This window comes from Biomphalaria glabrata, chromosome 1, assembly GCF_947242115.1.
Source record: "Biomphalaria glabrata chromosome 1, xgBioGlab47.1, whole genome shotgun sequence".
NCBI lineage: Eukaryota > Metazoa > Mollusca > Gastropoda > Planorbidae > Biomphalaria > Biomphalaria glabrata.
Genome location: NC_074711.1, coordinates 82,720,776 through 82,741,634, shown reverse-complemented (window position 1 = coordinate 82,741,634; position 20,859 = coordinate 82,720,776). Strand labels below are relative to the sequence as shown.

General features: G+C 32.3%; 1 protein-coding gene across 4 annotated transcripts in view; it reads left to right on the top strand.

Moving 5' to 3' along the window:
• The window catches only part of LOC106074305 (uncharacterized), a 63,442-nt gene that overhangs the window by 29,380 nt on the left and 13,203 nt on the right, over window positions 1–20,859 (top strand). For 2 of the 4 annotated variants that reach the window (XM_056018153.1, XM_056018157.1), the window contains exons 25-61: window positions 91–314; window positions 1,472–1,533; window positions 2,358–2,412; window positions 2,937–3,027; window positions 3,661–3,746; window positions 5,508–5,585; window positions 5,776–5,827; window positions 6,784–6,848; window positions 7,002–7,085; window positions 7,254–7,327; window positions 7,447–7,497; window positions 8,036–8,088; window positions 8,809–9,032; window positions 9,207–9,268; window positions 9,697–9,751; window positions 9,875–9,965; window positions 10,158–10,243; window positions 11,714–11,791; window positions 12,445–12,496; window positions 12,634–12,701; window positions 13,251–13,334; window positions 13,429–13,502; window positions 13,638–13,688; window positions 13,806–13,858; window positions 14,187–14,410; window positions 14,562–14,620; window positions 14,894–14,948; window positions 15,569–15,659; window positions 16,145–16,230; window positions 16,338–16,415; window positions 16,663–16,714; window positions 16,811–16,878; window positions 17,389–17,472; window positions 17,733–17,806; window positions 18,429–18,479; window positions 18,623–18,675; window positions 18,768–18,988. In XM_056018153.1, the coding sequence (XP_055874128.1) occupies window positions 91–314; window positions 1,472–1,533; window positions 2,358–2,412; window positions 2,937–3,027; window positions 3,661–3,746; window positions 5,508–5,585; window positions 5,776–5,827; window positions 6,784–6,848; window positions 7,002–7,085; window positions 7,254–7,327; window positions 7,447–7,497; window positions 8,036–8,088; window positions 8,809–9,032; window positions 9,207–9,268; window positions 9,697–9,751; window positions 9,875–9,965; window positions 10,158–10,243; window positions 11,714–11,791; window positions 12,445–12,496; window positions 12,634–12,701; window positions 13,251–13,334; window positions 13,429–13,502; window positions 13,638–13,688; window positions 13,806–13,858; window positions 14,187–14,410; window positions 14,562–14,620; window positions 14,894–14,948; window positions 15,569–15,659; window positions 16,145–16,230; window positions 16,338–16,415; window positions 16,663–16,714; window positions 16,811–16,878; window positions 17,389–17,472; window positions 17,733–17,806; window positions 18,429–18,479; window positions 18,623–18,675; window positions 18,768–18,988 (3,149 nt within the window). The remainder of the gene's footprint in view (window positions 1–90; window positions 315–1,471; window positions 1,534–2,357; window positions 2,413–2,936; window positions 3,028–3,660; window positions 3,747–5,507; window positions 5,586–5,775; window positions 5,828–6,783; window positions 6,849–7,001; window positions 7,086–7,253; window positions 7,328–7,446; window positions 7,498–8,035; window positions 8,089–8,808; window positions 9,033–9,206; window positions 9,269–9,696; window positions 9,752–9,874; window positions 9,966–10,157; window positions 10,244–11,713; window positions 11,792–12,444; window positions 12,497–12,633; window positions 12,702–13,250; window positions 13,335–13,428; window positions 13,503–13,637; window positions 13,689–13,805; window positions 13,859–14,186; window positions 14,411–14,561; window positions 14,621–14,893; window positions 14,949–15,568; window positions 15,660–16,144; window positions 16,231–16,337; window positions 16,416–16,662; window positions 16,715–16,810; window positions 16,879–17,388; window positions 17,473–17,732; window positions 17,807–18,428; window positions 18,480–18,622; window positions 18,676–18,767; window positions 18,989–20,859) is intronic. The other 2 variants (XM_056018154.1, XM_056018156.1) reach the window with 2 other exon arrangements.

Sequence of the window (20,859 nt, the reverse complement as noted above, 5' to 3'; positions counted from 1 at the left end):
TCAGTTTTAAACCTTAAGTAAACACTTTTTTTTTCTCAATTGTATTATTGTTGATTTTTCAAAACATTTTTTTCTTTTAATCTTGTACAGGTCAACAGGAAATGATGAGATGTGCAATTATTACATCATGTTCTACACAGACAGTTCTGTGGCTGACCCATCAGGAGATTGTAAATTCAATGAACTTACATCACTGACAGGAGATAACTTTCCCAAAGATGTTAGTGTTCCACTTCCACCCAATCCAGCTCTTGAAGAAGCAGCCATAGGATCTCACAACCATCCAGGAGTAAATCCCCCAGAACAAAACAATGGTCAGTTGGATTTTATTGATTAATATCTTAGCAGTGTCTGTTTGAATCCCAACTGAGCTTTGCAGTAGTGTACTAAGCATGCTTTACAAGCACTATATAAAGGCAATTTATAAAAGAATGAAGCTTTCTCCTTTAAGAAAAGATGAACTTGATATAATTTATTTGCACACAAAGACCTTGGAGTTGAGTCTTCTTCTCGAGAAGCAGAATACATTGGAGACATTAAGAGGATTCTTTCAATGGCATAGCTCAGTAAAAGAGACTTACTGAAAGGCTTCTTAATATTTTGAGCAATTTTCTAGATATTTAAAATACCAACACTCTTACAAAAATCTTTAGTCTGTTTGAGGTACAAAAAGGTCAAAGTACTGACCTGCCTAAATAGGGATTTGTACTTTCAATTTACTTTTATCTCCATTGAAATATTTAATACGATGAAACAGTTTCTGTGGCATTCTACATCTGGAAAGAGTATATTTCCCTTAGCAACTTCTCTTGTGACTAAAGAGGCCAATCCTTGATACACATCTGTGGTCATAGGTTGGGGCATCTGTAATCGCCAGGGGGAGGTTGCACTTTCACCCTTCTTTCTACTTCTTGCATGTATGTCATCTGCAATCCAGGACCTTTCCTTTAGGCTTGCTCTCTATGTGGATCTATCCAGTGCCTCTTTTTCCCAACTGTTAGTGTTGATTTTGAAGAGCTTCATGTCCTTTTTGCCGTATACCTTTTAAAGTGTCTCTCCCGTCTTCTATTAGATCACTATATAGAATGTTAAGATTAACACAGATGACCAAATTCATTGGTTTGATGTTTCCACTTTTGAGAGTCGGTGTCCATTTGCTTTTTAAGCTTCACACGTTTCTGTTTCTTCAGAAATGAATCCTAGTACAAACCTTGTGTTTGTGTGTGTTAGTGTGGGGGGAGGATGGACCTGGGCATGGTTTGAACTTGGGTCCACCATTGTAATGACAGTTTGGAGGGTTAGGGTTATGCATGACATGGCAATCAACTGTGATGAGGCCAACAACCTAGGTATCTTCTAACATCACCCACTTCTGTTTAGCAGACATATTTGTTGATCATTTTTAATACATTGTTATTTTTTAAATAAAATTTTTAATACATTTTTATTTTTTAAATAACATTTTGAATAGAAAACTTATTCAGTGATTCAAAAACACAAGAAATATTGATGCCTGGGGCTAAACCAAAAACAGTAAGTCTCATACATTTTGTTTAGACATAATTTTTTTTTTTTTTTACTTTTTTCTTATTATTTTATTTACCTTTATTTTATTTATTATAAGAAATTTATATGAATATAAAAGTATCTGTGAGATCACTTGCACAAAATTGTAAACATACAGGATCTTCCTGATTTCCATTAATGTTTAGAGTAACTTTTTTGTATTTATTTTTTTGGGTTCATGTGTTCTAATTTCTTCCTTTATTCTCTTTCAATAGTTCTAATAAAACAACTGAGCAATATGCATCAGAGTTTTTTTACTAGATATCACTTTCTTTAATGAACTTAAATTAATTAATTTTACATAGTTTAGTTTTAGCACTTTTTAATTTGAATAACTATTGTCACTATCCATTATTATATTTTTTTTATGTTTTTAAATTGTAAATATTTCTTTGGTGGAGTAATTATTTTCAAAAGTAGCATTTTTAATTTAGTTTCATTTTTTAGGCAATAAAGAGAGTTTTTTTTATTTTTATTATCAAATAAGGAATATAACTCTACAGTTGAGATGGACAATCCTTTTATAGTATTTTTTTTGGTCACAAATTTAGATATAAAAACAGGTTCCCTGTGATTAATTCATATTTGTTGCTGTATTTTATTTTATTTTTTTAAATGTAGACCCAATGGGCACTTAAAATTTATATGAAACTAACTCATTTTGTAATCATGTTAAACCTAGGTCTTATAGTTATTACTTGTCTTATTCTTTTAAATGAATAAAAATAATTATAACCATTTTAGGTTATAAGTTTAGGTCTGTGACTCTGTATGTTTATCTCATCCTACAGCCTGATGCTTACCTATGTACAGCCTATCGGGTTCTGGAAGAGGAATTTTATATTTGTAAGTCATTCCCAAGAGCATAGTTACCAATTGAAAATTTTGAATTTCTAGAAAAGTTAGACATAAGAAGAGAGATAACATATGTTTTTGAATTGTAACTATATTAATATATGATAATACATATCGAATAATGTATTTTAAATTTTTTCCTTAAGATTTAAAAAAATAATTTTCATATTTTAATACAGTAATGAATTTTTTTTTACAATTTAACACATAAAATGAAAAATTTCAATTAAATATTAAGTCAAAAGCAATTCCATTCGGTCATTTTTTGTTGCATAACCTTATCATTACTGAAATAAAAAGATGCTTTTTGACAATATTAAAGAGTATAAAAATGTTTGATGGCATTATTTTTCAATGAATTAATTAGCATGACCTCAGTGTTGATAAAAACTATAGTAAATATGTTTATGAAACACAGATTATCTCTCACTGTTTACTAGTATTGACTATCTTGTTTATATTTTTAATTTGCTTTAAATTGGAATGTTAATAAATATGAATAACTTTGTCCTCAGATAAGTTTGAAGCTCTGGCCAATGCTGCCACTGCCCACCATATGTTGTTGTATGGATGTGATGGTGAGCCTTTCTCTACAGACAGCATCTGGTAAGATTTTATTTGTATCAAATTGGCTAAAATTAGACTATTACATATCACTTTAATACAAACAAAATGTACAATTAATCAACAGAACTTTGTTTTCAAAAACGTTTTTACAAAAATTGACATGATCTTAAAACACTAATAATTTTGTATATCATTACTTTTTAATTATTTTTTTGTTTTCTTTTTGTCTCAAGTTTATTTACAAGTATTATTACTTTGACGTCTTTTTCTCTCCTAGTTAGTCTAACTTTATTTGTCTTAAAAGAAATATTTCTCTTTTATAAATATAAATTCCCCTACTGGAACATAGTTGGCTTTCTAAGTGGCTGGACATTATTAAATGACACTTTTTTTTTCCTTGAGACTTCCATAAACTATTCATAAAAACTAAACATCAACAAGTCAATTTAAAGGGCTATTTGATGGTCTTGCAAATCTTTTGTGTTCATTTCAAACCATTGCAATGCTTATGTCAAATTCATCTGTGAAATGAGCTCTCCATACTTTGAAAGCAACTATTATTTTTTTAGTCTGACTTATTTGAATAATGTAAAAGTTTTAAATATAAAAGAAATAATCTTTAGAAAAAAAAGTTTGGTGGATGTTATGTTTCTATTCTACTCTACTCAACAGGAACTGTCCACTGATGTGTAAAAATGGTCGGTCCTCAATAATGTTTGCCTGGGCTAAGAATGCTCCTCCAACTGTTATGCCCAAAGGTATGGAAAATTTAAAATAAATATTTGCGTTGATGAATTATTTAATTAATTATTAATGCCAATGTGCTCTAATCAAACCACATTTTGTATGAATTGAACAAGGGAAGACTGACTGAGGCCTTATAATCCATCCATTTATTTATATGTTAAACCCTTTAACAATAAGCTCATTCTTTTTGTTTTGAAAAGATTAAAATGTCAGACTTAACTCATTTCTAGTGACAACTTGATGTTTACAGCTTTGGTTTTGCCACAAAAAAACATTCAGAGCTCAGTGGTCTAAGCTAGTCAGGAATAGTTACAATACATAAGACTATTCCTTAGTTCTATAGTTAGCTATTTACATGTTTTTATTGAAACCATTAAGGCAACATTTTCTTTACTTCCAGGTCATCATCTAACTAAAGACCCTTATATAATATACAGTAATAACTTGTATTAATATTTTTATTTTCTACACCTTTGATTTGATTGCTACTTGATAAACTGGTGACCGGTCATTTCATCCCCGGTCACTTCATCCCCGGTCACTTCATCCCTGTCTTTTCATCCCCGGTCACTTCATCCCCGTTCACTTCATCCCCGTTCATTTCATCCCCTGGTCACTTCATCCCCTGGTCACTTCATCCCCCGGTCATTTCATCCCCGGTCATTTCATCCCTAATTAAATATTTTATTTAAAAATATGATTATGTAGAATGCTTTTTGACATTTTATGACATGTTACTAAAGCGTTTATAGTGTTTCCTCTTCCACTTTGTTTTCTTAATGAGAAATCTTATATTATATTGTAAATCTGGGTGTGTACTTAGCTATAGCGCTTCTATTGGACGTGGGGGTTGTAATATCATAATTTTATCCGGATCGAAGGCCAAGGTTTGGTGGAAGTAGTAAAAAATCATTTGAGAGATAGAAGTGCGATTAGAATAATTATGATCATGCCGCTGATAACTTATCATCAAAGACCAAGGTGTGGTGCAAGTAGTGGAAATCTTTTGAGAGATAGAAGTGCGATTACAATAATTATGACCATGCCGCTGATAACTTATCATCAAAGGCCAAGGTGTAGTGAAAGTACGACCATGTTTCACTTTATTTTATTTTTCAATCGCTCTTTCTTGAAAATGGGCGCGTCATTTTTAGCCTTGAAATAAGGTTTTATTTTTTTCTAATAAATGTGGAGTTCACCCATCCTCGGGATATCATGTCGCCTGTATAAGTTTTGCTTTAATTCCTTTTAAACATTAACGTGTTACAATTTTGTCATTTAAATAAAAAATGAATACATTAAATATTGCTCATTTCATGATTTTTAAAATTAAAATTTGCTAGATAAAAATGATCAGATGATGAAAATATCAGGGGATGAAATGACCGGGGATGAAGTGACCAGGGGATGAAATGACCGGGGATGAAGTGACCGGGGGATGAAGTGACCAGGGGATGAAATGACCGGGGGTGAAATGACCGGGGATAAAATGACCGGGAACCAATAAACTGGTACATGAAGACCAGAATGTATGGGATTTTTTTTTTCTGCTTTATTGATGCATTGATATGTGTTGCAGCTTCTTAGTGCCATGTGAACTTAAAATGAACAAAAAATGTTTCGGAAATTAAAATAGAGCTATAATAGAATTTTTTTTATTTTTAGGTCTTAGAGTTGGCAGTTAAACTTCCATTAAGACTATTGTTTTATAAGTAAATTAAAACTATTGTTTTATAAGTAAATTATGCCAAAGTTTGCTTTTTTCTATTTAGGTGTAGGTCTGAGAGTTGGCAGTAAAACTTCCATTCAAACTATTGTTTTACAAGTACATTATGCTAAAGTTTTTCAAGGTACATTTTATTTTCTAATGTTAATCTAAATTGAATTTTTTTTTAAAATCACTGAGTTGTTGATGATTTGTTAATTTTTTGTTTACATGTTTGAATTTGTTTTTAAAGAATATTTTGTAAAGAATAAAGATGTATTGATGTTTATATCAAGTCAAGGTAGTTTTATGCTTTACTACTTTTGTGATTTCAGATTCAGAGCCTGAAGATCACTCTGGACTAAAATTTTACACAACACATCAGAAGTAAGAAATTTCAATATGTGTAGTTTCCTACCTAAATCCCTTTAAAAAAAAAAAAGCTTTATCTAGGGAGAGATTGAAAGAGTGTTACCTAACTTGTTTGCATAGAAAATAGAACAAATACAACAATAACACAAGATACGCAAAATTTACAAAAAGAATTGAGTTGGAGAAATGAAAATTGAATTAGAGCCTGTTTTTCCTCTAAAAATAGCTAATTATTCAGAGTAATAGAGATAATCAAAACAAATGAAAACTGCTTATCCTTATTATGCGAAACCAATATCTCAAAGCTCAAACTACCTTGGAATTATAATATTATGGAATTAATTTATAAATCAAACAAATCATTACAGCTTAAAAATTATGAATGCTTACAATTACTGGAGTAATACCAAGTTACTAGGAGACAATTCAGAAGTAAAGTAACAATATTACACAAGAAAAATACATAAAATACTTTTAAAAAAAACAAAGCTTATATTAAGTGTAATTGTATCAATTAGTTTGGATTGGTCATGTAATTAAATTTGTAATATATCTAGACTAACAATAAGTCTGTGCGATTAGAAATATTTCTACCTATTGTTTTTGTTTAGCGCAATTTACTGCCTTTAGCTTTCTCAAGGTACTTATGGCAGCCTCTTTGTGGAATAGTGTGGTGGCTTGTTTGAACTCAATGGGGACCATATTCACCTGTTGCTTGCAAATCCACTTTCCACAAAATAAATGTTTCCGAGCTGCCACGTTGATACCGTGGGAGCTGGAATCTTCAGAAGACTTTCAACAGCTTGTTTTATATTTTTAATCCCTCTTAGCATTTGAAGGCTCTTAGCATAATTAACATTTTGCTTTTTAAAGTTCTATCTTCAAATTGTTCTAAATCTAGTTAATTTAATCAAGGATTTTTTTCTCTTATAATATACTCTTCATTGCCTACTTTTAACCTTCACTCCTAGGCCCCAGTATGTTGCTGGTATATTTTTGTTGGCTGCTGGCTTCACCATCCCACCACATGTAAATTGTAAGTATTCTTAAATTCTATAGATTGTTTTCATTAGATATTATTCCCAAGAAAAAAGCTTTTTTTTTGTTTAATGAAATTTAACAATAGTTAAGAATCTTTTTTTTTAAACATTATAAACACCAAAGGACATACTTTTTTTTTAAATTTCAGTGTACCCTGTAGATATAAGCTGTACATTCAGAATGGACAAGAGTATCTTTCCCTTTGCCTACAGAACACATGCTCATGGATTAGGTAAGAATTAGAATTTGTCTCCTTTCTCCTTATCCAGATAAACTATTTCACTTCCTTCACTTCCTCATGTCTCACACACTAAATAGAAAATGGATTAGGGTCTTCAAAATAGATCTAGGTAACAGCCTTGTGTCTTTCAGTTCTCTTCCACCATAACTATTGTTCCAGGTCGAGTCATCACTGGTTACCAACACAATGGTTCTTATCATGAGATTGGCAAAGGAAATCCACAATGGCCACAAGTGAGTTAGCTTGTAGTTAGATGACAATATTATAGTAACAATAAGAAATTATATTTAGAAGGTAAGCAATATTTTCGAGACCATAGTATGTACTGTATTCTCTATTATATCTTGTATAGGCTTTTTACCCAGTGAAAGATGTTATTGAAGTCAAACCCGGAGATGCTTTGGTATGTTTTTTAGAATTCCTACTACATTTTTTTTTGTTATACATTCATTATTCTACAACGAAATTTTCAGTTAATGGGTTTTTTTAGTTGTTGAAAGTGGAATTGTTGGACCTAATCATTTAACAAATTACGTCACATTCATTCTCTAGAAAATTGGTAAAAGTAAGATTGTTTTTTTGTTTTTTTAATTTTTCTAAGAAAAGTTCATTTCTAAAGCAATGTCTTGAAAGTGCTGATATTTTATGTTTTAATAAACAAACTATATTGTTATATTCATTTGTTTAACTAGTTGTTTATTTCTTGTATACTAAGTGATTGGTTTTCATGTCTGTTTTAGGCAACCTATTCCATCTCTTTAGAGAGTATACACTTTAAGGCACTGCACATTTTTATGTTGTTGTTTTTTTTGTAGTTTTTTTACATTGAATGATCATAAAAAAATATGATTGCTATTCCCAAGACATCACATTCTTTCATAGGTATACAAATGTATGATATTTTTTTGCTAATTTCTTTTTTGTTTTCACTTCCTATGTAGGCTGCTAGATGTACTTATAACTCAAGTTCAATGGATCATGCTGTTGGTGTTGGGTTAGTGTATTGACTTCGTGTTGTATTTTCACCTCATTTGTATTGATGTGCTAAATATGTGTGCTGATAATAATTTAACCATTAGCTCAAGAATTATTTTATTATTCATTTTTTTTTTTAAATGTATTATACTGTGTTTAACAAATCATGAAAGGATTCTTTTCAGCCATCATCATTAATTTAGGGTTTACAAGTAAAGAGGGGGCAATGGGGTGGCTGAGTGATAAAGTGCTTGACTTCTGCACCAGGGGTCCCAGGTTTGAATCCTGGTGAAGACTGGAATTTCTGAGTCCAACCATCTTTAATGGGTACCTGTTGTTAGTTGGGGAAAAATAAAGGCGGTTTTCATTGTGCTTGCCACATAACACCATCGTTAACCAGAGGCCACAGAAACAGATGACCTTTACATCATCTGCCCTATAGACCACAAGGTCTGAAAGGAACTACATTTTTATGTTAGAAAACTTTTAAAGAATTAGTCCTCAGAAAATACAACTTAGTAAGGGACTTGTCTGTAGCTTTTGTATGAATCTAATGATTGACAGTCCATTAAGTTCCTTCACTCATTCAAAAAATGTGCCACATGACCTTATCTTTCTGTCCCTCTTGTAAATTAATAATGTACTATTTAAATTGTAGTTTGTATACCGTAATTAGAAGCAAACTAAATAAACCCAACTATTTAAAATTCTTATTGACAATAAATATATCCTTTTGCAGGTCTACAGGAAATGATGAGATGTGCAATTTTTATATTATGTTCTACACGGACAGCTCTGTGGCTAATCCTTCAGGGCAATGTGGCGCTAATGAACTTCCACAACTGACAGGAGATAACTTTCCCAAAGATGTCAGCATTCCACTTCCACCAAATCCAGCACTTGAAGAAGCAGCCATAGGATCTCACCACCATTCTGGCATGAATCATCCAGATGAAGCCAATGGTTAGTTTTGTATACTTGTACCTAAACATATAGAAGCAATTCAATTAATTGTTTTGCATTGTTAAACCTTAATTATTTTTTTTTGTTGTTGTAAATAGATTTTATTCTTGAGCAATTAGAATCATCATTTATTTGTATTACAAGTGATGCATTGAATACACTGTCACTTTCCAGAGAACTTGTACCAAGACACAATAACTCAAGACATATTGATGCCTGGTGCTAAGCCTAAGACAGTAAGTGTTTATGAAATAAAAAAAAAAAAAGCTTATCACATAAGCTGACATCCAAGTTTTAGATGTACTTAGAAAATATTGTGATAGTTGCTGGTGTTTTTTTATATTCAGGCCTGTGTTATTTCTTAACAATTCTTTATCCAAAACTAAATTTTTAAAACGTGGGCTAACTTTGGAAAACATTTTTTTTAATCAAGATATTGGAATTTACATTAAAAAACTTATTACAGTAGCATCTGAACATTTCTCATCACAAAAACATTGGGCTATATTAATTCATATTTTTATTAGACTTGCTTATAAATAAATGTATTTAATATATAAACAATGAAGTCCTACCCAGCCATGAAAAATTATTAATACAAGTGTGTCAGTAATCTAGTCAATTAATGTGTTTGTCAAATGATATTGTTTATCTTGTCCTGTAGCCTGACGCCTATCTATGTACAGCCTATCCAGTTCTAGAAGAGGAGCTTTATATTTGTAAGTCATCTCCAAATCTTGCTGAATAAACTATAGTTACAATGTTGTATGACATACACTGAATAGTTAATTTTTTAAAATCAATTTGTATATTTAATCCTATTCCATTATCTTGTTAATCAGATAAGTTTGAAGCTCTGGCCAATGCTGCCACTGCCCACCACATGTTGCTGTATGGATGTGAGGGTGAGCCTTTCTCCACAGACAGCATCTGGTAAGTAGAAAGCTTTTTTAATGGTAAGTTGTTGTTTTTTTTTTAATAAAATCAAAATAGTAATAAAATGATTCTAGATAATTAACATATATTATGTGTTACAAAGTGCTTGACCTTCTAGTTTGTAGCTAAAAATAAATAAGAATGGCCTCCAGCTTTTGTTGTATTAGAATTATACTTTTTCTCTTTCAGGAACTGTCCACCAATGTGTAAAAATGGTCAGCCTACAATAATGTTTGCCTGGGCTAAGAATGCTCCTCCAACAGTTATGCCTAAAGGTAACAAATAAACAGTTGACATTTTTTAAGCTTAACAAACTGACTAGAAAGAAATTAGTTTTTTGTGTAAAATTCAGTTATGAGTGAAGACAACTACATGATCCATTCAGTTGTAAAGTTAGGGTGGAATTGCGTTTCTGAACTTGTTATAAAATTTTTATATCTTCTTGCCCCCATCAATATGTAACACTTTTTTTAAATTTAATACTATCACCTAGAAATCTTTTTCTATGTACCCAAAATCCATATTCAGATAAGATCTTTGCTTATGATTATGACAGTTAATGGACTTACAAGAGCCTGGTTATGGTCCATTTTTAAAAACTGCATTAAATATATTTCAAATTAATTTTTAAAAATAATGCTTTATTTCTCTTCAGCGAGCTAAAAATTTAAAATTATCATATGATATTCTAAGATCTTTGATAAACCATTTTAAGCATTTTTTGTTGACAATACCAAGCAAGTTTTTCTTCTTGGCACTTGTTAAGATTTATGTGTTGGTGACTGTGTCTTGCCTTTTTATGTCAAGAGTCTTGCACAAATACCTGAGACTGACACTTTTTAATGTGACATTCAAGACATGTATTCTTTTGTTCATCTCTCTCTCTAATGTCCTGTCAATAACTATGTTAGGCTAAGAACATTGCAAGCATGCTGAAACTCAGATATAAGCTCTCAGTAGTCCTTTTATATTATCATCACATGATGACAGGTCAGAGGGATTTATCTGTGAAGAAATCGAGTTAGACATACTATTGGTGAAACTAGAAGATTACTGAAACTTTACAGATCAGACTATGCCCATCTGCTCTCCATTGAAAGTATTTTAACACAAGTAAGGGCTCAAGGTAGCAAATGTAATTCCCAAGATATAAGCTGCATGATCTGTGATAAAGTTCTGAGTTGTGTTCTTAGGGAACACCTGACCAACTTAGTGGTAAAACATTGAAAGTAGGTTCATTAACATATGCAGTGCAGTGAACAAAATAGTTTGGCAGTAATGCTTTAAGAACGTCTTGGCTAACATTGACAAAAGAAATAGAACACCTCAACAAGGTACACTGAGTGTTTATCTTTTTATCTTATATAATACAGATGTTACTTCAAAAAAGATGATTACGTCCTACGCGTCATGCATTTAGTCATGCATATTAACCAATGACTTAAATTCTGCCAAGTCACTGGTTTTCCTGGCTAGCTCATTGGGAACATTTAAGTAGGGAGAATTTACTCTGCAATTCTTTCAATTAATAATTCATCATGTTGTTGCTTGTATCACCTTTAACAAAAGGTTCCTTTTCACCTATTCCTTACTATTGCTAAAAAAAGAAAAATCTAGACTTTAAAGTGAGTAAAAAAGTCATTGAAGATCAGATTTCTCCTGTCTCCACCATTACTTGTCAATACTCACACACACAAAATGTAGGAATTAAAATGTTATCAAGAATGTCATGTTCTTTTTTAAAGGTGTAGGTCTCAGGGTTGGCAGGAAAACATCAATTAAAACTATTGTACTCCAGGTACACTACGCAAAGGTTTTTGAAGGTTAGTTTTATTTACTAATATGTCTTACAAATGTATTTACAGATGAACCTATAAAATTGTGTTCTATAGAATTATTGGAAAATAATTTAGACAATGTATTAGAATGCATTATAGGGGTTCGGTGGCTAAGTTGTTAAGCGCTTGACTTCCAAACCTGGCCTGGGTTCGAATCTTGGTGAAGACTGTGATTTTTAATTTTGGGATTTTTAGGACACCCAAGAGTCCACTCAACTCTAACGGGTATCTGACATTAGTTGGGGAAAGTAAAGGCAGTTGTTCATTGTGCTGGCCACATGACACCCTGCCCATTAACCGTTGGCCAGAGAAACAGATGACCTTTACTTCATCTGCCCTATAGACCACAAGGTCTGAAAGGGGAACTTTACTTTATTAGAATGCATCATTGAAATGATTTGAAAATTCAAATTCAGATTTTTTTCCTTATATGAACTTAGTCATAGAAATTGTTTAGATGTCATCATAGAAATTGATTAGATGTCATTTTCTCATCCAAATTGTTATTATTTCTCCTTCTGCTAACATTTTATTTCATTATGTTTATCTTAAACAATATTTCATTCAGTGATGTTATTCCATAATGTTTTATGTAACACTTCAATCTATTTTCTTTAGTAACTACCAATATATTTCAGACTCAGAACCTGCAGATCACTCTGGACTTAAACTTTACACAACCCACCAAAAGTAAGTAGTTCATCTCGAAATAATTCTTTTGTATTAGTGCAGATAGATTTGCCCCCCTCCCCCCCCCCCCCCCCTTTGGAAAAACAAAAAAAGGAAAACTGCTTGTTTTGACACTTTGTATTTGTCATTTTCTCTAGGCCTCAGTATGTTGCTGGTATATTTTTGTTAGACTCTGTGGACTTCACCATTCCTCCACATACTAATTGTAAGTTTTCATAATTTTTTAAAAATATTACATTGTCTGCTTAACAACTAGTTTACTACTTTGAATTGTATTAGAAGATAGTGTGTGTGTGTAAATTATGTTAAACCTTTATGTATGATGATGGCCAATAGATTGCTATGAACATTGCCAAACTCATTTCTAACCATAACAAAAATAATCTGAAAAAAAAAAAAAGGGTTATAATTTGTATTAACTGTGATGTTTTTTTTAAGGATAGATTACTTATATTTATAGATTTTAAGAATCAAAAGTTTCATTTAATTTGATTCCAATGCGGGTTTAATAAGGTTGGTTGTTTTTTTTGGTTATTATGATTTTTCTCATACAACTTAAGGATCTAACTCAAAGATGAATTGCATAACTTTCACCTAATTACTTCACTTTACATTAATTTTTATGTGTTTGAAGTTAAATAAAATTTGCAAGAAAACATGCAGAATTCAATTCAACGTATAGTCTTAAAATCTGACAGGTCAATCACATTTCCTCTCATCAAATCTAAAGAAGTTATTTTTCTTTGTCCTTCAGTGTATCCAGTAGATATCAGCTGTACATTCATGATGGACAAGAGTATCTTCCCCTTTGCTTACAGAACACATGCACATGGTCTAGGTAGGAGACAAAACACTGTCTTAAAATATCTCTTTGTAATGTCTAAGATTTTATCATATCTCTTCTAATTGTTATTAATTGTAATGTTCTTCAGGTACAGTCATAACTGGTTATCAATACAATGGAACATATCATGAAATCGGTAAAGGAAATCCTCAATGGCCACAAGTAAGTCTTGAAGTTACCATATTTAATATAAAGTTTTCTAACATTATATGATCTTATACAAACTTACACTTTAAGTGCAACATGTTTATGATATGAAATGTTCTTTCAATTATTTTTTTTTAAACACATCTAAAGGCCTTCTATCCAGTGAAGGAAGTAATTGAAGTCAAACCAGGAGATGCTTTAGTAAGTCTGATATAAATATTTACCAACTGTAATTTCAGGTTTTCTTTTTCTGAATTATTATTAAAGCTCTTATGGTATTTTTTTTTTTCTAAATTTGAAATGTAACTTATGTTCCAGGCTGCTAGATGCACTTATAACTCAATCTTGATGGATCATCCTGTTGGTGTTGGGTGAGTTTCTTGAAGGTTTAGCTTTTAACTCTTGCATTTCAACAAAATAACTAAAAGTTATCAAAATTGCTGAAATGTGATTTCTGTTTACAAACTCTGTCATCAGCAACATAGAATATGTTTTTTTTTTTTTTTAAAACATTCATCAGTAATATGGACACTTAATAAATAATTGGTGAAAGAAACAAAATTGACTAAAAAAAAGTAAAGAAAAATATTTGTTGAAAAACTTCATCTCTAATATTAACTTTAAACATAAGAAAGATTAATCTATTTCAATTAAAACAATTTAGTGTTGTTCATTTACTGATTATAATTTCTGATGCAGGTCAACAGGCAATGATGAGATGTGCAATTATTACATCATGTTCTACACAGACAGTTCTGTGGCTGACCCATCAGGAGGATGTGCTTTCAATGAGCTCACACAACTGACTGGAAAAAACTTTCCCATAGATGTCAGCGTTCCTCTTCCACCCAATCCAGCCCTTGAAGAAGCAGCTATAGGATCTCATCACCATGCTGGCCTGAATCATCCAGGTGAAGCCAATGGTAAATTTTTTCTCAAAAGCTTTAAGCACAATATTGCCAATAAGATTGCATAGTCTTGCAATGTTTTCAGTCTATTGTTTGTGGGCCGGTGTTGTGTATAAACAAAGCGAATTTTAAAATGTTCAGTATTTCGATTCTTTTTTATCTGTAGTTGACTTTGAAGACACACAGATATTGAAGATATTGATGCGGGGAGCAAGGCCTAGAAAGGTAAACTCTTTGTAATTGTTCATGGGACATAAGAAGAGAGTGAAGATGTTAACAAGGAACCTTTTGGATCAATTTAGTCATATTTCTATAAAGTACTAAGACATTGAATAAGTAAATCAAAATGTGTAATTTCACAACTGAGTTAGGAGTTGTCAACAAAAGAGAAATAGTTGAATATCTTAACAAATTTAGTTTCTGTTTTCATATTTTTTAGTTTCTGCCTTTATAAATCAAATATTTCTACAAAATCTTTTTGTCCTTAAACATTTTCAGCCGGATTCTTATTTATGCACAGCTTACCCTGCACAGGATTCGGAATCATATATTTGTGAGTATATAATCCACATTTTTTTTTTATGATAAACATAGCTTTTCTATTCTTTAGAAGATTTCACTAATTTAATATAATACAATATAGGCTAAATTGTATGTTAAGCAATACAGCAAACAAGTGACTGAAAGATTATTAAATACAGAAAATGTCAATTTAAAAAAAAAATCATGATGAGAGCAATTGACTTTCTTTATCGATGAAGGTTGTTGAAATAGAGAGTTATATTCAAAGTATATGGGTTTTTTTTCCTTGCTTTACATTAACTTTTGGGTGCCTAAGTTTTTATCTTTGCTCTGAAGCCAGGCCTTCTCCCCATCATTCCCATTTCTTCAACAAGAATATAAAACTTCTCTTACAAACATTTCTTGGTATTCTGTATAGTAAAGTGCTTAAATCATAGCTTGCCCTGAAGTTGTCCAGGCAAACCTACTGCTGGCTTATAATAGAAACATCTTTCTTAGCAAAAATTGAAACAAGTATATACTTAATATAGGATCTTATGTACATTATGTCATAGGCCTGTTTTGCTGATCCCTCCAGCTAGTTTTGAAGACCTATTTGAACTCTGGGAACTCTGAAGTGACTGTTGTCAGTTTGGTGCTTTTATATTTCAGACAAATTTGAAGCTGTAGCTGACGCCAACACAGCTCATCACATGCTGTTGTATGGATGTGATGGTGAAGCCTATTCTCAGGAACCAATTTGGTAAGTATTTTCATCTGTGCATGATATGGAATGCAAGGATAGTCATTGTAGTGTGTTGGTGTAGTGGTGCATTGGTTGGTGGTGAAATGGTGTTCTGTTATACTATGCTATGTGGCATTTTATGTCTCGAGAGACGATCTTTTCCCTTTGCAACTTCTTGTGTGACTAAAGAGGCCAGTCCTTGATACACAGCTGCGATCGCAGGTTGGGCATATATAATCACCAGGCGTCGTTGCATTTTCACCCTTCTTTCTGCTTCTGTTGTTTATGACATCTGCAATCTGTGACCCTTCCTTTATGCTCTCTCTCCACGTGGATCTGTCCAGTGCCACCTCTTCCCAGTTGCCAGTGTCGATTTTGAAGAGCTTCATGTCGCGTTTGCATACATCCGTATAACGTAAAACTTTCACTTTTACACTTTCACTTTTTATGTTCTGTTATATCTGTTCATTATTCATTAAGATTTTTTAAAATGTTTCTTTTAGGAACTGTCCTGCTATGTGCAAGAATAGTCATCCTGTGATTTTATTTGCTTGGGCTAAAAATGCTCCTCCAACTGTCTTGCCTAAAGGTACATTAATAAACTAATTATTATTTAATTATTAGTTATTGATATTGAAAGAAATACATTCAATTGAAACTTTTTTTGTTTACTTAATGTTCTTTGTATTATCTTAGATGTTGGTTTGAGATTTGGCAACAGAACATTTATTAAAACATTAGTACTGCAAGTTCACTATGCTAGGATATTTACTGGTGAGGAAAGAGAATGTAACTATATACTTCACTATAGAAAACTTTGTAACTTGTATTGTTTATACTTTTTGTTTTCTATAGTTATACTGTTTTGTTTGGTGTAATGCACAAATTGTAAATTAAATTTCCTTATGGATAATAAAGATTATTATTATTATCCCTTAAAAAGGATTTTATCAGCTCTCTGTTTCTTAGTTAAACAACTTTGAAAACAAAAACCAAAATGTTTTTCTTATTATTTGAACAGATGCTGAAGATGAAGACCACTCAGGTTTGAAGATTTATGTCACACACAAAAAGTAAGTCAATCTGATAAAAATAATCATAGGCTGTTGTAATTAGAACTTTTTTTTTAGAGCTTACTTGGCTGTAAACTTCATCTTGTGTTTTCACAGGCAGCCATATGTTGCAGGAGTTTTTTTCTTGGCATCTGCATCATTTACGATACCTCAAGGACATTCCTGTAAGTACAAGCCTAGTTTGTTGTGTCTCTATGATTATAGGCTGTTCAACCCGGCTGATAAAATAAAAATGGATCATCATTGTTTTATACCATTTTTTAGGCTAATCAGCCTCTGTAAGAAATGTAAATGCCCCTCTCCCCTCCCCCCTCCTTCCCCCGGGCTGAAAAATAAAAAGTGAAGTACCAATGTTTTATACCATTTCTTAGGCTCTTTTAGTCATTTTTGACGATTCTACAAGGCTATCCACATGGTTGAAGTTCAAACAACCTTGACCCAATCAAAATCAGAGTGGAAATGTGTTGGTATTTCTACCAATCATATACCCATTACTCAGTCAATTACAATTACCCACAGTTCTCCACATTAAATGACAAGAGACCTACAGTTAACATTTAACCCACAGAGACCTGCAGTTAACTTTTATTCTTTTTGTTTTAATATTGCCTTAAATAATTTAAGATTTGTTTTACAAAAAAAGGCTGTAACATTTGTATTAAATTTGTTAACAGCCTTCCCTGTGGATGTCAGCTGTAGATTTTCAAAAGAAAAAAGTATTTTCCCATTTGCCTACAGGCCACATGCCCATGGTTTAGGTGAGAGTATCTTTGTTTTTTAGTGTAAAATAAATAGTTTAGGCAAAAATATAGTTTTGATTTTAGTGTAAAATATATGCCCATGGTTTTAGATGAGAATATCTTGGTTTTTAGTGTAAAATACATTCCCATGGTTTAGGTTTTCAGTGTGTACTAATGACACAATGGTGTAAATTTTTTTTAGACATGTCAAATTTTGTTATCTTTAAAATGACAATTCTAAATATACTTGTTCTTGTTTAACTGTCATATTTTGTTAGGCCGAGTCATCACAGGCTACCAATATAATGGATCCTACCATGAGATTGGCAAAGGAAACCCTCAGTGGCCACAGGTCAGTACTAGTCCATTCACTTATCTAAATACTTCATTCAATGTATCCCTGTAAATTTGTAATAGTTTGTAAAAATTAACTATTTCTTGCAGTTAGTTTAAATTAACACCATTGTCATGGGAAACAAAAAAAAATTTACTTGGTGACCTTTTCAAATTGTGATAGTCAATTACAGTCTTTTTAGACCCTTGTGTTGGACTGCTGTTTGGTTCGTTTGTTTAATATGTTTTAGACATTCCTTCAGAAATGAAGACTATTATATCTTTTACATCCTAGGTCAAACTTCATTTAAGATGATGAGTTGATGGAAGGGCTGAGTTTGAGCTCAGGACCATTGTGATGATAGCCTGAAACATATACCACATGATAACCATCATATGTATCTAGCACTAAGATAATTAGGTTTCCAATCTTATGTCTTAAAATACAGAGAATATTTGGTTCATTTGAATTGTAGTATTAAACTGCTAATTTGAAGAAACTGTGATTTAATTTTGAAAAAAAGACTTTTCCTATCATTTAGTTTTATGTTTGATTATTTCTCCTGCCACAAGATTTTTTTTCTCCAAGCTAACAGTATTTTAACTTACATTTATTATTGAGTCTACTTTCCTTCTTGCAGACTTTCTATCCAGTAACAAATAAAATTGAGGTCAAAAATGGTGACTATTTGGTAATAAGTTTTTTTTAATTACTAATTTTTCAAAAAAACATTAGAATTTTTAAAAATATAAATTTATATTGTATATTACATATTATTGTAACAATTTTTGAATGTAAAATTATTTGATTTTGTTTTTTTTTTCACTATTTTAGCTTGGAAGATGTACTTATGATTCAACATCCATGGATCATCCTGTGAATGTGGGGTAGGCTACAACAATTTAAAGTTTATTTCAGAATCAAAAGTACCAGACAAAGATTGCAAATATAAACTGTTTTTTTTTATTTGCTGTTGCAGGTCGACTGGCAATGATGAGATGTGCAATTTCTACATCATGTTTTACACAGACAGCTCTGTGCAGGAGCCTTACGGAGAATGTTTAGGTAATTCAGAACCAGATTTAACTGGCAACAACTTCCCAGCTGATGTGAGTGTTCCATTACCGCCAAACCCTGCCCTTGAAGAAGAAGCCAAGGGTGTTCACAACCATCATGGTGGCATGGCAGGCGGAAACAATGGTGAGTTTTTATGATGTAGTGACTTATTAATTAGTTACTCTATTTATACTGCACAGACCAGAAAACATGAAGAATTGCGCTACTCTTGTTAATTAGATCACTCTCAGGAGTGATCCAGTAGTCCATTTCTTGATTTACTATATTAATGCATTCATGGGCAAATTTGAATTATTGCTATAGCCATTTAATAATAATGTAGTTTACTAAAAAAAGAAAAAAAAAGTGGCTTCTTAATGTATCATACAATATTTTACATTTGTAAATAACTTTCTTTTGTACCATACAAAATTAAGCTAACAAGTGCAACTTAAAAAATCACTCTGATTAATTATGTTCTACAGAAAGGGACTATTAGCTTGTAATTAAATTAAATTTCATGAAAAACAAATAAATTCCAAAGTGTATGAAACCTTTATGAAACTTGAAGTATGTCAGGTAATTGTTTTGGTAAACCAGTAGTTAATAGCTCTTAAATGGTCATTAGTATGCATTGGACTGTATCTGTTGGGCTAAGGACTGGATCTAAAGGTTCTAGAACAATTCCAGGAGATTCAAAAATATTACCTGAAACAGAAACTTGGACTTAAAACTTTTAAGCTGGTTTCTTGAACTACCCAACTTAATGTTATCAAAATCTCTGTATCCTGCAATGAGAAACAAGCCACACAATACATATATACATTGTCAAACTGTAGATTAAACCAATCATTTTACATTTTTCTTATTGATTGACTACTTTTTCTTGAGAGTCTTTTATATGAGTATGTTTTGAAATAGTTGTGATTTTGTTGTATTCAGTCTCCTATCTGTGTAAGCTCTGTTCTAAGACACAGGTTCTGATGGAAGCTCTGCTCTAAGACACAGGTTCTGATGGAAGCTCTGCTCTAAGACACAGGTTCTGATGGAAGCTATGGTATAAGACACAGGTTCTGATGGAAGCTCTGCTCTAAGACACAGGTTCTGATGGAAGCTCTGTTCTAAGACACAGTTCTGATGGAAGCTCTGCTCTAAGACACAGGTTCTGATGGAAGCTATGGTATAAGACACAGGTTCTGATGGAAGCTCTGCTCTAAGACACAGGTTCTGATGGAAGCTCTGCTCTAAGACACAGGTTCTGATGGAAGCTATGCTCTAAGACACAGGTTCTGATGGAAGCTCTGCTCTAAGACACAGGTTCTGATGGACGCTCTGTTTTAAGACACAGTTCTGATGGAAGCTCTGCTCTAAGACACAGGTTCTGATGGAAGCTATGGTATAAGACACAGGTTCTGATGGAAGCTCTGCTCTAAGACACAGGTTCTGATGGAAGCTCTGCTCTAAGACACAGGTTCTGATGGAAGCTCTGCTCTAAGACACAGGTTCTGATGGAAGCTCTGCTCTAAGACACAGGTTCTGATGGAAGCTCTGCTCTAAGACACAGGTTCTGATGGAAGCTCTGCTCTAAGACACAGGTTCTGATGGAAGCTATGCTCTAAGACACAGGTTCTGATGGAAGCTCTGCTCTAAGACACAGGTTCTGATGGAAGCTCTGTTTTAAGACACAGTTCTGATGGAAGCTCTGCTCTAAGACACAGGTTCTGATGGAAGCTATGGTATAAGACACAGGTTCTGATGGAAGCTCTGCTCTAAGACAGTGATGCCAGATCCGGCCTGCAACGTGATTCCCTCCGACCCGCTGAAATCTTGGCACAAAGTGTAGAAAATCTCCTCTTTTTCCAAAAATTAGAAGGTGTAAAAATGTATCTTGACTTACATTAGGCGATTAGAGCCCTCAGTTTTTCTCCTGATTGATTGGTTCCATGACATTTAACATTTGTGCGATTATGAAATAGGTATCTGAGTGTAGAATGTACGTTTTGTACCAGGAAAAG